The sequence below is a fragment of the Notolepis coatsorum genome (genome assembly GCF_963971535.1).
Source record: "Notolepis coatsorum genome assembly, chromosome: 1".
In the NCBI taxonomy this organism is placed as follows: domain Eukaryota; kingdom Metazoa; phylum Chordata; class Actinopteri; order Aulopiformes; family Paralepididae; genus Notolepis; species Notolepis coatsorum.
The window spans coordinates 25,277,533-25,295,098 of NC_140165.1; the positions used below are offsets into that span (position 1 = coordinate 25,277,533).

A 17,566-nucleotide genomic window follows, 5' to 3' on the forward strand; every position below is an offset into this window, starting at 1 on the left:
ACATAGCAACCCCTCGCTTCCATTGGCTGATTTTGGTCACGTGATTTTGGGTCACGTTGCACGTTGCACTGTGGGATTGATTGATTGATTGATTGAAAACTTTATTAACAGATTGCCGTATGATTTGGGTCACGTTGCACTGCGGGATTGATTGATTGATTGATTGATTGATTGATTGATTCATTGATTCATTGATTGATTGATTGAAAACTTTATTAACAGATTGATTGATTGATTGAAAACTTTATTAACAGATTGCCGAATGGGTACACGTGACCACAGGCCCTGATTGATTGATTGAAAACTTTATTAACAGATTGTAGAATGGGTACACGTGACCTGACCGATTGATTGATTGATTGATTGATTGATTGATTGAAAACTTTATTAACAGATTGCAGAATGGGTACAGTGACCGATTGATTGATTGATTGATTGATTGATTGATTGATTGATTGATTGAAAACTTTATTAACAGATTGCAGAATGCAGTACAGCTCAATACACACAATTGTTAAGGGGATGCAGACCATGCAGTACTGTTACATTTGTGACATACAGTAAATATATACAAGGGGGAGGGAACTGTACATTTATGATGAATTGAAAATGGGGGACCCTGATGTAAACAAGACGGAAGTCTTTCTCTGGTCTGCATCCCCTTAACAATTGTGTGTATTGAGCTGTACTGCAGATATATTTCAATTGCCTTACTTATTTACATAAGTATTATAGGCCTACAGCAGTATTGTACAGACAGTCTGTGTGAAGTCTGTGTGGTTATCCAGCTGCACAAAGGCAGAGCAAGAGGCTCTACAGAGGGTGGTGATGATAAAGCCATGATAAAGACCTTCAATCAGCTGAAGGGGAATCCCTCCAAGCTGCTGTCAGCGCTACACACCTTCGGCCGCTCTGGTATCAGCCATGCATCAAAACGTGCACACGCACTCAGGCGAGTCGCTAACCGTGCTGGGCCAAGTATAGCGGCTCAACCCACCTCTGTTGCCCGTCGTAAAATGAAGCTCGGGGGTCGACGACGGCTCGCTGCGGGGAGGCCGAAGAAAAGTGTGGTGAGCACAGACCATCGCTATAGTTTCCCAACAGGAGTAAAGTCTGGAACGCACCACAGCCTGTCACAAGCAGTAGAGATGTGTCGTAGCAATCCGAAGTGACATTGACCACCAATATAGCATGTACATAAAGACCCAGTGCCTCATCCGTAGCTAATATTGCACTACCACAGGACCTAGCATGTCCTACCATGCTCTGTAAATAACTTATGTACATATACCGATATGCCCTACTCTGTTTACTTGTTTTATTGCACAATGTCGTTCTATTGGATTCTATTATATGTTATTACTATTGTATTATGCACATCTTTGCGGGCACGACCACCCGCATTTAATTTTTTTTTTTTTTTTGATATTTTTTGCACAAATCTCTCCAATATTCAAAACATCTCTTTCCACATCACCATATGCAACTTCCAAGATTTGCCTTTTTCTTTTTTGTAAGAACATACAAAACATGTAAAGGACTCATACAAATACATTAACAACTCAAGTTCAAGTTCAAGTTCTTTAATAGTTGTCATACAGAAGTACAGAATACTTTCATACAAAATGCTTCTTACTGTTACGCTCCAGAGACTGTGCTAGACAAGATAGTATCAAATAACATAATAACATAATATAGCATGAATTTAGAAGAAGAAAATGAGGTCACAGTGTTCGGTAAGCGTCCCAGACACATGTAGGTGTGCATGATAGCATGCATGCATGTGTGTCTCCAACATATGTATGTGGGTACGTGTATTGATTGATTGATTGATTGAATTGATTGATTGATTGATTGAAAAGTTTATTAACAGATTGCAGAATGGGTACAACTGACATGGAAAATAAAAAAGACTTACGAAAAAAAGAAAAATACTATACTATACATTGTGCGTATACATCCCTGATATATATACTTTGCATGTAGACCGATCTACCTGCGAGCAGGTATGTGCTGCATCCTCTATCGGGATGCCACCCTTCTCCATATTGCATGTGAGAGAAAGCGTCCCAGACACATGTAGGTGTGCATGATAGCATGCATGCATGTGTGTCTCCAACATATGTATGTGGGTACGTGTATTGATTGATTGATTGAATTGATTGATTGATTGATTGAAAAGTTTATTAACAGATTGCAGAATGGGTACAGTACAGTACATCTCAATACATACAATTGTTAAGGGGATGCAGACCAGAGAAAGACTTTCATCTTGTTTACATCAGGGTCCCCCATTTTCAATTCATCATAACATATATGACATACATGACATACAGATAGACAGTACTGCTACATCTATACATTTATGACATATCAGATTTGCAAATACAGTACTGTTTGTGATACAAAAGTGTCCAGAAAAGGAGTGTATATACATTTGGCGTAGAAACTGTACATTGGAGGAGGTTGGTGGGGTGGGGTTGGGTGGGTTGGGTGAGGGCTGTGTACGTAAGCATGTGTACATGCCTCACATGTGTGTGTGTGTGCATCTTCCAGGTATGCGACTGTACTCCTATCTCTTGTGTGTGTCTCGTATCCATGTGTGCCTCCGCCCCCTATGTGAGTGTATATCTCAGGTGTGCATATATATGTGCGTCTCAGCTACGTATGTGTGTGTGTCCTATGTACATGTATATCCCCCATATGTGTCAGTGAGAGCCTATACCTCAACTATGTGTATATGTAGGTGTGTGTATGCCTATTTCCTATAAGTGAGTATGTGCATGTATGTGTGCCCCTGACATGTATAACTTAGCCTTGTGCATATGAGTGTGTGTAAACCTATTATGTACACATACGAATATGTGTATCCTAGATACTTGTATGCGGCTAAACATGCACATATGAGAGTGTGATAGAGACAGTGACCATTCCATAGATATACCATCCGGACATAAAATCCATGTACATACATATATAACACATTATAAAGTACAAGTACCATCAGATCAGATCCCCTTTTTCATATTCATCCTTGATATCATTGTAACCCCACCTTAATCATTTGTCCCCAGACCGTTCAGTCAGGTGTAGAAAACTGTCCCATAAACGTGTATGCAAATAAACAACTTGTGACAAATAAAACTCTTGACTTGACCACCAGCCTCTCTATCTAAATGTTATATTGTTAACTGTCTAGTTAGGCATTAACTGTGTTAATCTAAATGTTATATTGTTAACTGTCTAGTTAAGGCATTAACTGGGTTAATTAATCTAAATGTTATATTGTTAACTGTCTAGTTAAGGCATTAACTGGGTTAAGTGGGGAGTGCGTCATGGTACAGTTTCAGTAAGTGGGGAGTGTAAACAAGTTGAACGCGTCACGTGAAATAACGTTACGTGAATAAACATATAACGTTACAATGTACAGTTTCTGACAGCTGGCTGTGTTGTGAAATGTGCATAACGTTATGAATAAACCGCGAAGTCACGCGAAATAACGTTATAAACGCGAATCTGGTAGTATATTTATTTGTATCTTCTTGAGATGATAACATTAACATCCGCATTTTACCGCATGGCGAGCTAAACCAATCAGAGAGGGGCTTCGCTCAACCAATCAAAGAGGGGGCTGCAGAAATGGAGCCCAACCAATCAGAGAGGCGTCTGCAGAACTTCAGCCATTGGGTGGGACCCAAATCACGTCACCAAAATCAGCCAATGGAAGCGAGGGGTTGCTATGTGCGGTGCTTGTATGTGCGGGGCTTGTAAGCGCTGGTCTCCGGAGCTGCAGCTGGAAGCATCTCGGTTGGTTACTGCAGCGTCGACGGTTGAACAGCCAGACGATGGCAGCATCCCCCTGTTCGCCTCTGAATCTCTTGACTGCATTTGGTTTTCATTCCACACTGTGATCTGGCATCTGGGTGTTTTGTTTAGTTTTTTTTTAACTGGAGGAAAACAATATACGTGGACAGTATAAAGACGGCGTCATCAATCATGTATAGACGGCCTCTCTTATGTTACTAACTTACATCATGTAACGCGTTCTCCGTTTGTATTTTGCATTGTGTCTGGCTGTTGTTTTGTATGCTGGGATAATATGTTTAAGACAGATAACGGCAAAATGATAAACCACACACGATGTCCATCTCATAGAATCGTATTGTGCGCATAATGCAATGGTGAGGTATTGCACTTGGAAAATAGGACTCCAGCTGGACAGGAATACCCAGCGCACATAAAAATAGGCCAGAGCTGGAGTTATGTAACAAGTGGGGCGCTCGGGGTGTTTTCTCAGTGTTCCTGGCTGCGAAACGTGATTGCAGCCATAACAACGGAATACATAACATGCAGGCTTATTGGATAGAGAGTCAAAGTATCCATTCCTATTGATCCATTGATTATATTGATTGAAATTGACAGATTGCAGAATGGGTACAATATACGGCTCAATACACACACATGTTGTTGGGGATGCTGATGCAGACCAGAGAAAGATTTCGTCTTGTTTACATCAGGCCGAGATCAGGGTCCCCCATTTTCAATTCATCATAACATGTATGACAGACATACTGGAGTGGACATACAGATATATGCTACTGTTACATCCAGACATTTAAGTGTTTATTGATCAGTGATTGTGTTGTTCACAGGGGGATTCCAATTGTTGATTGATTGATTGAAAACTTTATTAACAGATTGCAGAATGGGTACAATACAGTACAGCTCAATACATGATACAATTGTTAAGGGGAGGCAGTCAGGCAGACCATTTCATCTTGTTTACATTAGGGTCCCCCATTTTCAATTCATCATAACATATGACATACACGACATACAGATAGTCAGTAGGCCTACTGCTACATACAATGACATACCAGATTTGCAAATACAGTACTGCGTGGTGCGTTATTCACTCAGCGATTGGCCTATTTCAAAACGACATAATGACAATATGCAACAAAAAATATCATATAATATTACAACTACAACTATACACTATTCGTTATTGTACTGTACAGGGGGGGCGATTACACAAACTGTTGTCTCTCAAAACGAAAAGGTTGAAAAGGGGGAGGGTCTTTTTTCCAGCTCGTTCAGCCAATGAGTCCAATGAGCTGAGCTAAATCTGCTTGATTGACAGGCGCGCCCCTTCCAGCCGCGCACCGCCTTTTATTATGACTCCGCGTTCTGAGCGCAGCAGCGTCACATGTTGTTGTTCCATGCAGCTCAGTCGCTGTAGTGGCAACCGCTGCGGGCAGGATTATCGGCTATGGAATAGAACACGGGTTTACTTTATACACACACACACATATATATATATTTTTTGCGTTTAAGATAATAATATTATATATAATAGGAGTTGCGGCAAAAAAAAACGGAACAGAAAAGCGCAGGACGCGTCAGAGACATGGCAAGTCCTCCGGCGGCGGCGACGGGAGGACACCTGTTATTATCTAATAATAATAATAACGTGACGAGCGACGTCAAGAAGTGCGGCTACCTGAAGAAGCAGAAACACGGACACCGGCGCTTCTTCGTGTTGAAGGTATGTTGTGTATGTCATAAATGTCACTATGAATTGAAAATGGGGGACCCTGATGTAAACAAGACAAACGTCTTTCTGTGGTCTGCATCCCCTTAACAATTGTGTGTATTGAGCCGTACTGTATTGTACCCATTCTGCAATCTGTTAAATAAAGTTTTCATTCATAAATTCATTCAAGGAGCACACGGACTCGTCCCCTGCCCGGCTGGAGTACTACGAGAGTGAGAAGAAGTGGAGGAACAAGTCCGGCGCCGCGAAGCGGGTCATCCCTTTGGATTCGTGTCTGTGCGTAAACAAGCGCGCCGACGCCAAACACAGACACCTGGTCGCCCTCTACACCAAGGTAATATCTTATGTCACAAATGTAACAAACAGTACTAAATACCTGTATGTCATGTATGTCCCCTATGCCATAAATGTCATGTATGTTGTGTGTGTATGTCATAAATGTCACTATGAATTGAAAATGGGGGACCCTGATGTAAACAAGACAAACGTCTTTCTCTGGTCTGCATCCCCTTAACAATTGTGTGTATTGAGCCGTACTGTATTGTACCCATTCTGCTATCTGTTAAATAAAGTTTTCATTCATTCATTCAAGGACGAGTACTTCGCCGTGGCGGCCGAGAGCGAGCAGGAGCAGGAGAGCTGGTATGTGGTTCTGACCGATCTAATAGCCGAGGGGAAAGCGTACGACGGCCCCGCCTCCACGTCCTCTCTGGTGGGCTTCGACGAGGCGAGCTACGGCCTGGTTGCGCCCGCGACGGCGGCATATAGGGAAGTGTGGCAGGTCAACTTGAAGTCCAAAGGACTGGGTCAGACCAAGAACCTGACCGGGGTGTACCGGCTGTGTCTGTCCGAGCGGACGATCGGCTTCGTGAAGCTGAACTCGGAGGTGGCGGCGGTCAGCTTGCAGCTCATGAACATCCGACGCTGCGGCCACTCGGACACGTTCTTCTTCATCGAGGTGGGTCGCTCCGCGGTCACGGGACCCGGGGAGTTCTGGATGCAGGCGGAGGACCCCGTGGTGGCGCAGAACATCCACGAGACCATCCTGGAGGCCATGAAGGCCATGAAAGAGCTGTCCGAGTTCAGGCCACGGAGCAAAAGTCAGTCCGCCAGCACCAACCCCATCTCCGTGCCCACGCGCCGTCATCTCAACCACCTCCCCCCGAGTCAAACGGGGCTGGTGAGACGGTCCAGGACGGACAGCGTAGCGGTCACGTCGTCTCCCGGACAAAAGTTCACATCCTGTCGGATAAGAACGGCGAGTGAAGGAGATGGAAGCATGGCCCGGCCGGTGTCCATGTCCATATCTGTGAGCGGGAGTCCCACCAGCCCTAACTCTGGAAATCACCTAATTAGGTCACACACCCTCAGCAGTGGGCGCACCTGCAGGATGCTGGAGTCCTTGTCGAACCTCCAGCACAGTAGATCCATGCCTGTGTCCAACTCACCTCCGGCAGCCTCCAGCCCCCTCAGCATGTCCCCCAGAAGAGGGACCAATAACTCCACCCCTGACAAGGTCCAGCGGCCGTTTAGCTGCAGCGCCTCCATTTCGGGCTCCTTAACTGACACCGGCTTCATGCTGTGCGATGAGTACGGCTCCAGCCCTGGTGACCCCAGGTACCTTCCGCTGACCCGCAGCGACACCCCCGACTCCCTCTCCAGCACGCCACCTTCTCGCGAGGCTGGCGACCCGTGCGGTTACATGATGATGGACGGGCCTGGCGGCCACAGGCACAGCGGCGGCGGGGGGGAGAGCCTGGCGGCGGAGAAGACGTACAGGAAGCGCACCTACTCCCTCACCACGCCGCGTCAGCAGAGGGCCCCGACGCAGCTCTCCTCGGCCTCCCTGGACGAGTACACGCTCATGCGGGCCGCGTGTGGCCACGGCTCTCACTCCGCCTCCCCCAAAGTGTCCTACCCCGAGGACTACGGCGACATCGACATCGGCTCCTCTAGGAGCTCCAGTAGCAACCTGGCAGAGGACGGCTACATGCCCATGACGCCCGGAGCAGCGCCGGTGGGCGCCAAGGCCGATAACTACGTGCCCATGAGCCCGATGTGCGTCTCGGCCCCGAAGCAGATAATCAACCCCCGGGTGCACCCGCAGGCGATGGGAGGCGGCTACAAGACCAACTCCCCCGGCAGTGGGTCACTGGAGGACAGCGGCTACATGAGGATGTGGTGCGGCTCCAAGTCCTCCGTCGAGAGCCCCGACAGCCGGCTAGCCAGTGGCGGAGAATACATGAACATGTCGCCGGGCAACCCGACCCAGCTCCAGACGCCCCCCGACTACTACCTGGGACCGCTTCCCAGCGAGCCACCGTCGGTCAGGCCGACCTACTCGGCCAGCTCCCTACCGTACCTCGCTAAACCGCAGGCTTCCAAGAGCGACGACAACGGCAGCCAGTATGTGATGATGAGCCCTCAGAGCCAAAGACAGAGAGAGGGGGAGTCGGACTACTATTTGACGATGCAGCCCAGCGTGACTCAGACCTCGGCCCTCAGCCCCCCGGCGCCCTCCCCCGTCAGACCCGGTCGGGCCGAGAACCCGCCCCACCGGGGGCGGCTGGGCAGGCCCAACAGGCTGTCGCTGGACACCCTCAGAACGCTTCCCAGCATGAACGAGCACCCTCTGCCCGGGGAGCCCCGCAGCCCGGGGGAGTACATCAACATTGACTTCAGCAGCCGCAAGTTCTCGCCCCCCTCCGCCGCGTCCACGGAGAGTCGCTCGTCGTCCCTGGGCTCCAGCGGCGGCGGCCGGAGGAGGTCCCCGCTCTCCGACTACATGAACCTGGAGCTGGTGTCGCGCTCGCCCAAGGCGGGCGACACCCCCGCCGAACATTTGGACACGCTCCCAGAGTTGTCCACTTGCCCCTGCACGGAGGAGGACGGGGCGTACCATCTGGGCAGTGAGGGGGGCTCTCAAGGCCTCTCCGATGACGTGACGAGTGACTACACCGAGATGACCTTCGGGATGGCCAGCACGCCTCCGCAGCTCGTTCCTCAGACCATAGAGAAGTACGTAGGATATAGCTGTGTCATAATAAAGCTGTATTATAATGATAATATAGCTGTGTCATAATACAATTTAATTCACCCATCCAAGAGAGGGCTTAAACTGTAATCAACCTAATTAACTCAATATGTAGTCTGAGCGCGTTCATGAATGTAATATGTACTAAATGTGTGCTTTTCAGCACGAGCGGCAGGGAGAGGAGGCTCCCCCTGGAGGAGCAGGACCCGGGGATCACAGGGGGTATCGGGGTGTTCCTGCTGGGAGCCACCTCGCCGGCGGTGGACCCGGATCGCTCGGCCAAGGTGATCCGGGCCGACCCCCAGGACCGCCGACGCCACAGCTCCGAGACCTTCTCCTCCACCGCAACGGTCACGCCCGTGTTCCCCTCCTACGCCCGCGGCGAGGCGATGGCCAAGAGGCACAGCTCGGTAGAGAACATCTCGTCCCGGAGCAGCGAGGGCTCGGACGAGGAGTGCGGCGGCAGCCCCATGAGCCGGCGGACGTCGGCCGGCTTCCAGAACGGCCTGAACTACATCGCTCTGAACCTGTTGGAGAGCGGGGACATAGAGACGTGCCAGGACCTGGTTGGCTTCAAGCCCACGGGCAGCTGCAAGGGTGGCATCAATGGATTACACGCCACACCGTATGTCTGTTTGGGATTCAAGGAGGCCGCGACTACTGCGAAAGGTGAGTGCAGCTTACATTAGGAGTGAATGACTGACGCACACTCCGTGTCTAAATGTGGAGTTCACACAGGTTGTGCTGTCGGTATATGAAATATGAGATGGATTGGATTTAATTTGGATGAATGGAACATAATCTATTTCCCTGTGTATCTGGGAGCCTCCACCAGTATGTTGTGATGGCAACCAGTTCATGATTTTCTTTTATTATTTTTAATAGTTTATTATTGTTTATTATTATTTATTGTATAGGCTAAATAATAATACTGCTGCGGTGTGCCGTGAAAAACGTTTGAAGGACAGGAAACTCCTTTAAACAGTAAAAAAAGTTAATACAAAAAAAGAAAAACGGGCATAACTGGGGGAGGGGGGGTCATTCAAAATGAAAGTGTTTGTTTACTCTAAAGAGAGAAAGCGTGCAGGTGGCCCCGGGTTCCTTTCAAACGTCACTGGCCTGACGCAGAGAGGCAATGAAGCGAACAGGCTTGTGCGTAGACTAGAGGCACAATATCGAGGCAGGATATGTCATGCCGTCGCTCTAATTAAAGTGGGCATAGGCACAATTTAAAATTGTTCCTTTTTTTAAATGTTTTATTTTAGAATGCATACTGGATGGCTATGATGTAAAATGACCGATTCTGTTTTAATTATGTGAAGAATCTCCATAGATGTATATTTATTTTCTTACAAGAGGTGGGAAACCCGGATGGAAAGGGAATCCCAACCCGAGCACGAGAGCAAAATGGCCGGCCGTGTGAATCACGTTCAATGAACACTGTGTTTCACAGAATTGTAAATGGAGCTATTTTTAGAGGCCGTCCAGCGTCTACGGTGCATGTGATGGGTAATACTGTGGGGGGGAGGGGGGGGGGGGGGAGCATGAAAAAGCACCTTGGTGATGATACGCTGTTTGTTCTCACAAAGTTGTGTACGCTTGTTTCCATTGTGATGTCACTCTGACTGACACTGTGATGTCACTCCGAGCCCCGGGGGATTTCCGGCGGTTTGTCCTTCCATTTGGGCACTCATCAGGATGCAGCAACTGTGGCACTATAGTTGAGATGACCCTGTCCATGTGTCCCATGATCAATACTGTATCCAAGAATATCCCAAACACCACTCTGTCTGTGTGTGTGTGTGTGAGAGTGACATTAAAGGGGAACAACGGCCATTTAACACTTTGAGTGCCAACAACGAGAAATCCTGTTGTTCGCCGCCATGCATTGCGTTGAGTGCCAACGACGAGAAATCTCGTTATTTAATCGCTATTGCTTTTATTAGCGATATCCATTCATTTTTCATCAATCCAGCCTCACGTTATCATTCGGACTGGCTCTGACCTCGAAAAGGGAAAATACCGCCCCCTATCGTCTCCCGGATGGTAATGCACCCATTGGATTGGACTCGATGGAAATGCATGGGGGGAAAAAAACCCGGATTCCACATTTTACTTCTCAGGCATGTAACCCGAGACGATTGCATTCACTGGAGACCCTCAGAGCAGCGTGGAATATGTGTTTCGAGGTTCGATCATTGGATCAATAAACACGATCGATATTTGGAATGGCGATCAGGAATTGGAATAATCTTTTTGTAGAACATCTGATGTGAGGTAAGAAATCTATTTTACCAGTCTTGGGGTAATCAGATGTTTTTTTCACATATTCCACAACGTGTCCCCTATGTGTGTATATGAGCGCTGACCAGGTCATAGATAATCGATTTTTCAGCCCGCTTCTCTAGCGTGCATAAGTACACATACTATCGATAATATAGCGTTCATTTGAAAACGATTCACATATCAGCCGGAAAATGACAACGTGTTGTGTGTATTCCAGTAAATGGCTATTTACGCGGAATCTTTAATTTTTTTCTAGAAATTTCCAAAAACTTCAGTTTTTCAAAACGGTATAAAACGGAAATGTACCGATCTGTTTCGTACATGTTGACTGCAAGCAAGTCATTGATAAGCGATGGGCGTATTAGACACATAGCCATCAGGGGAGGAAATTAGGCCAAAAATTTGAGTATTTTTTGCGTTTGGCGAGTAATTCATGAAGAGCACTCGCCAGTCTGGCGAGTACTAGTAATTACAAAACAAAACAAAAAAATCATTCTGCAATCTGCTGATTCGCTCACTGGCACAAGCCGAACTCTGACTCCCCCCTTGATTCCTCCCATTTGCGCCTCATAATAATCCAACCATAACCAATGAACATCATCGTTGTACAGATGCGCTCTAAGCTCCTCCAATGAACACTCATTTTCTAGAAGATGCCGCCCATCTAGGGGAAGTGGACAGATCACTGCGCGCGGACCTACAGACTCCTGCCACCGGCTTGACAACGTAGACAAACTTAGACAAAAACACATCAGTGGATGAAAATAATTGCATGTAGAGTCGTCGCTTTCGGATATCAGTGCGGTCTGACATGGGGGCGAACAACAGCACACGACACGTCTCCTTCGAGTCGGATGAGAATGACAAGTCAACCAGCATTAGCCGGCTAGCTACCTAGCATGTAACAAGCTACCATAACGCGCGTTCAACATAGTGGACTATACTGAGCGGCTTTGCTTAAATGCAGCCGAGTGACATTTTATTATTACCGGGTTTCCCCCCATATCACCACTCGCCCATATGCCCTTCACAACGGTGATGTTGTCATACTTGGCATTCAGAATACACCTGCTGAACCCCTAGCGTTGTCGATTCGGTTCCAATGTATTGTCATCTTACAGCACAAGTACAGTACAACCAGAATACATTTGGCATACAACCAGAGTGCAAATGTAACAAGTCAAGTTGTTTTATTTAGCTATTACATTACAGTGAAATGCTTGGTTCTTTCACTGCCCAACTCAGTCCAACCTAGACCAGCCCAACCCAGTCCAACCTAGTCCAGCCCAGCATCTTTCACTGCCTAGTTCAGCCTAACCCAGTCCAGAATAGTTCCCTCTTTCATGTTAATATGTGATATCCTAATATTTTGAAGAGTAGAGACAGTGTGATTAATACATGTTGTATGCTAATATTGTGAAGAGTAGAGACTGTTATTAATGTTTTATGCTAATAAATATTTTAAAGAGTAGAGACACGGTGTGATTTTTACTATGATTGAAAATCAATTTAGACGAAGACGTACAAAGAAGTAATTATCACAATTAGCGATTTTTTTTGGCTAGTAAAAAATCTGTTTGTCTGGTAAAAAAAATCAGATACTCGCCAGTTGGCTGGTAAGCCAAAAAGTTAGTTTCCTCCCCTGATAGCCATAATATAGAATATAGAAATAGCTCCACGAAAATCATGAAATCGGAAAATCAGTCCCAAAAGGCTGGCATTCAAGCGATAAATCGTGCGCCCCCTGCTGGCACTCAATGTGTTAAAACAAATTATGTTATTATTAGAGGGCAATACAACATGTTGGAAGATGAAGCCTGCGCTGTACTCATGCCTGCGCCTTCGTTGAGAACGCGCTTCCAAACCTTTTGGGGGAGAGAGCGTCTCTTCAAAGTTATCTCGCCCAGTCAGCTCAATGAGGAAATGAATGGAGTGCAACGTTATAGCTAAATTAAAACTACAAAAATACATATTCGATAATAGACGCTGGAGCACTATTTTCTGGAAGATGAAAAGCTTCTAACCCAGGGCAGGTATGTCTTACATTTGTTAGTTTTCCGGTGTCCATTTATGTTGTGAGTTTACCACCAAGGGGAAGTCGGGGCCACGGTGCTGGCAGGGCTGGTTCTACTGCACGTCGGCCATCGCTCGCGGCTTGATACATTTTGCAGTTACTCTCGATGCGTTTCCTGACTCAAAATCACCATGGCTACTCTCACACAACTCTACACAGCACTGGCAAGCACAACTTCCGAATCTGAGTTGTAAACCAAAAGCAGATCGACCAAATTGACGAGAGCACCGTTCATCTGATGTAGCCTGTGTACTCCAACCACGCAGCCCTCTGCCTGCACCGTTCATCTGATGTAGCCTGTGTACTCCAACCACACAGCCCTCTGCCTGCACCGTTCATCTGATGTAGCCTGTGTACTCCAACCACGCAGCCCTCTGCCTGCACCGTTCATCTGATGTAGCCTGTGTACTCCAACCACGCAGCCCTCTGCCTGCACCGTTCATCTGATGTAGCCTGTGTACTCCAACCACGCAGCCCTCTGCCTGCACCGTTCATCTGATGTAGCCTGTGTACTCCAACCACGCAGCCCTCTGCCTGCACCGTTCATCTGATGTAGCCTGTGTACTCCAACCACACAGCCCTCTGCCTGCACCGTTCATCTGATGTAGCCTGTGTACTCCAACCACACAGCCCTCTGCCTGCACCGTTCATCTGATGTAGCCTGTGTACTCCATAGAGCTGCCGCGATAACCGCATTACCGCGGTATCGCTGTTGCATCACGCTCACCGCAGAGTTAGGCTGAATACCGCGTCACCGCTGTTTTTTTATCATAATAATAAAGTTGGCTTGCGGCTTGCGGCTCTGCAGATATACCCTACTCGGTTCCAAGCGACCCTATTGGGTAGAAGTGGTACCAGAAAAGACATGTGAAACATTGCAGACCACTGACTGGTCAGAAGAGAGACGCGTCACACTTTGTAGCCTCTGAACGAAAACAGAACGCCGCCATCTTTACTGCCTCGCTAAGGATGCATTTCATTCAGGATTTGTTTGCGACAGAACCAAGCAATAAACAAAAAAGAATGGATTCACTGTGTATTCTGCCTTATTTATTGATGAAACAAAACCGACATCAACCCAATTTACCACCGAGCGGAGAGTTTAGTGTCACAACAAGATCGCTGATGTGTTAAGTTTGTTGTTGTTATTATTAGCCTAATACTACCGTCAGCCGATATACACGAGAGGTAACGTTAAACCCGGGTTTGCTTGGTAGAATACACAATGAGAGGTAACGTTAGCTTTGGCAGAATAGACGCAACGAGAGTCTGGTTAATGTTGTTATTGATTGATTGATTGATTGAAACTGTGTTAAACTCTGGCTTGCTGCAAGCCCTCGGACATCTATGCCCACGGAGCTTTCAGTGTAGACAAGCGAGCGGCCCCGCCTGCATCCCCACGTCGGAGACAAACAGAGTAGTACCTGGCTGCAGTGGAAAAGGAACGAAGTACCAGGTGCCTAAAGCGGGTCGAGTCGAGTAGGTACTATGCAGTGGAAACGCGCCATTAGACTAGAGGCAGGCTATAAGAGTAGACTACTAAAAAAAAAAAATGCATTCAAACTTTTTTTTTTTTTTGTGTGCACTGTGCGGTAATTACCGCGGCGGTAGGAAATATTTCGCAAATTCGTGCGGTAAGGAAAATATCAATACCGCGGCAGCTCTAGTACTCCAACCACGCAGCCCTCTGCCTGCACCGTTCATCTGATGTAGCCTGTGTACTCCAACCACGCAGCCCTCTGCCTGCACCGTTCATCTGATGTAGCCTGTGTACTCCAACCACGCAGCCCTCTGCCTGCACCGTTCATCTGATGTAGCCTGTGTACTCCAACCACGCAGCCCTCTGCCTGCACCGTTCATCTGATGTAGCCTGTGTACTCCAACCACGCAGCCCTCTGCCTGCACCGTTCATCTGATGTAGCCTGTGTACTCCAACCACGCAGCCCTCTGCCTGCACCGTTCATCTGATGTAGCCTGTGTACTCCAACCACGCAGCCCTCTGCCTGCACCGTTCATCTGATGTAGCCTGTGTACTCCAACCACGCAGCCCTGGCCTCTGCCTGCACCGTTCACACTTTCCAGAGAGTGAGGTCACAAAATCAATGGCTACAGGACAATGACCCAAAAGACCTGTCCTAGCTTACAAGCGTTTCCTCTTCCGGAAAACGGTACTCGGCCTGTTATTGAATCAGTATTTTAAGTTAAGATTTCGCTTTCATTCCGTGCTCCATTAATTCCGACACAAGTACAATGCAGCCACCCCCCCCCCCCCCCTGCCCAATATGTTGTAGTACCTACAATATTTTTTTTGTAACAATTTTCAAATGTTCGGTGAAGTCAGACCCTCTTGTCCCCTTTTCGGTCACGACGACTACACCCCCCCCTCCCCCTCCCTCTGCTCCTCTCGCTGTGTTTGTTGGCCACGGTCATCTGAGGCCTGACGCTTGTGTTTGCTCTCGTATACTATTAATTTGAATCATTAAGATCAATCATTGGCTATACTGTATCGATACAGGGACGCCAAGTATCGATATTTAATTATTCATAATAATAAAAAAATAATAAAAAAAAATTGTATAAGGAAGTTGCATTGTTCATTTCAATACCTGTAATAGTACAGTAGTCCACACACACACACACACACACACACACACATGTGCATTCAGTTAAGTTGGAATATGACTGTAATACAAACAGTTCAGTTTGTCAGGTACATGCAACACAGATTACAGTGTTTACATCTGTCTGCTTGAGAAAATACCATGTTCTGCAAGAAAAATTATTGAAGTGAGATGAACAGACTGAACTTTATTTTATTAGATAAAACATGTTGACAAAGTTTTACTTTGCAGTTGAAAAAAGGTAATAAATTAAATTTGATTAATTTAAGGGGGGGTTGTTGTCACTAAAAGTGCCTCTGTTGTGTGGCGAGTTGGCGACCGCCACAGGTAACGTAGATGTCACGGTCGTCCACATTCCTGGCGATGTGTGCTTAAACCCTTTCACTGCCACACTACCAAAATGATTAACCCTTTCACTGCGACAATACAGAAGGTTAACCCTTTCACTGCCACACGACAAAGGGTTAACCCTTTCACAACCACACTACAGAAGGTTAATAACCCTTTCACTGCCACAGTAGTGAAATGTTAACCTTCTGTAGTGTGGTAGTGAAAGGGTTAAAAAAAAATAGTTTCTGTGTTGCACATATTTGCCTGTTTTTGTCACGGCTTAGAGAGGCAATTGAATAGGATAGCAGAGGCCTTTATTTTCACTGGGACGCCTGTTTGGTATGAGAGAGAGAGAGAGAGAGAGAGCAAGCAAAAACAGTCAAGCACATACATGTGGACTGGCACAGACTGGGGTTGTTTTTCCAGTGCAGCTGCCTGGTCTATACCTCCGCCAACACTTGGCTGAGAGGGGGAGAGAGAGAGCGAGAGATGAGAGAGATGAGAGAGGAAGAGTAGCCTGTTTGTTTTTCAGTGCTCAGTGTTTGAGGGAGAGCGAATGTGTGCGTAATGGTGCACTCTGCTGCCTTTCTGCATCATTAGGCTGGTCACTAAGACACACAGAGAGAGAGAGAGAGAGAGAGAGTGAGAGACAGAGAGAGAGAGAGAGGAAAGATATATACTATAGAGAGAGAGACACACAGAGAGAGAGACACAGAGAGAAAGAGAAGAAGAAAGATATATATATATAGCCTCATTAGGCTGATCAGTTATACACAGAGAGAGAGAGAGAGAGAGAGAGAGAGACACAGTGACAGAGAGAGAGAGACACTGACACAGAGAGAGAGAAGAACAAAAAAAAATATATATAGCCTCATTAGGCTGATCACTAGTTTAGAGAGAGAGGGGGGGGGGGGGGGTGGCCCACAGCCTTGAATGCTCACAGGAGAAAGTGGAGTGGGGAGGGGGTGGAGCAGGCTGGTCAAAGCCAGTGCCTTTTAAAGCAACAAACAAACCGTTGGTGAGCCCCCTCCCCCCGACCAAGGTGGATTCTGGGAGCGCCAGCCGAGGCCCCTGCTGCTCGCTTGTTTACTGAACATTCTGTCCCACTGCAGCGCGGCACGACCCGGGGTGAAGGGGGTCAAAGTGCGTCCTCCTCCTCCTGCGGCAGGCAGGGCCCTGATATGGGTGTTTCTTTTATCAGAGCCGTGCGCCGCCGCGCCTGTGAAGGAACAGACGTGTGACACGGCATCGGGATCAAAGTACCAGTAAAACCCTCCCAGACGACCGACCCCGTCGACCCGGCCTCCTGGTCACGGGGGCCCCATGTCGCCTAAACTCGCCCGTCGGAATGTAGCGAGGTTCCCAGGGAGCCGCGTGGCGCCTTGCTTAACGGAATGCACGGCGGGGTGGAGGAAGCGCCGCCCGCGTTCTGTACTTAACGAGCAAAAGCCGCAAAAATACCCAGATAAGATTTGTACTCTGTTTACTCTGAAATGTACTCCAAGAAAGTATGCAGGAGTAGAAGTGCTTTGTTCGAGGTCACGTGTTGTTCATGCATCAACCTCTTCTAGAAGTGAAGTACAGTCGAGGTAGACGTTGGCTAGCCACAGCTCAACCAGGTGGATGTTCTGTACCGAACCCAGATTAGCAGGGATGCCCCGATC

The 17,566-nt window shown here is 47.3% G+C and overlaps 1 protein-coding gene across 1 annotated transcript in view; it reads left to right on the forward strand.

Moving 5' to 3' along the window:
- The first annotated feature begins 5,249 nt into the window (after positions 1-5,249).
- Positions 5,250-17,566, forward strand: part of LOC311233017 (insulin receptor substrate 2-like) — a 34,094-nt gene continuing 21,777 nt past the window's right edge. Inside the window, exons 1-4 of the mRNA XM_084319871.1 lie at positions 5,250-5,548; positions 5,727-5,891; positions 6,150-8,575; positions 8,755-9,260. Coding sequence (XP_084175997.1) covers positions 5,411-5,548; positions 5,727-5,891; positions 6,150-8,575; positions 8,755-9,260 — 3,235 coding nt within the window. The 5' untranslated portion in view covers positions 5,250-5,410. The remainder of the gene's footprint in view (positions 5,549-5,726; positions 5,892-6,149; positions 8,576-8,754; positions 9,261-17,566) is intronic.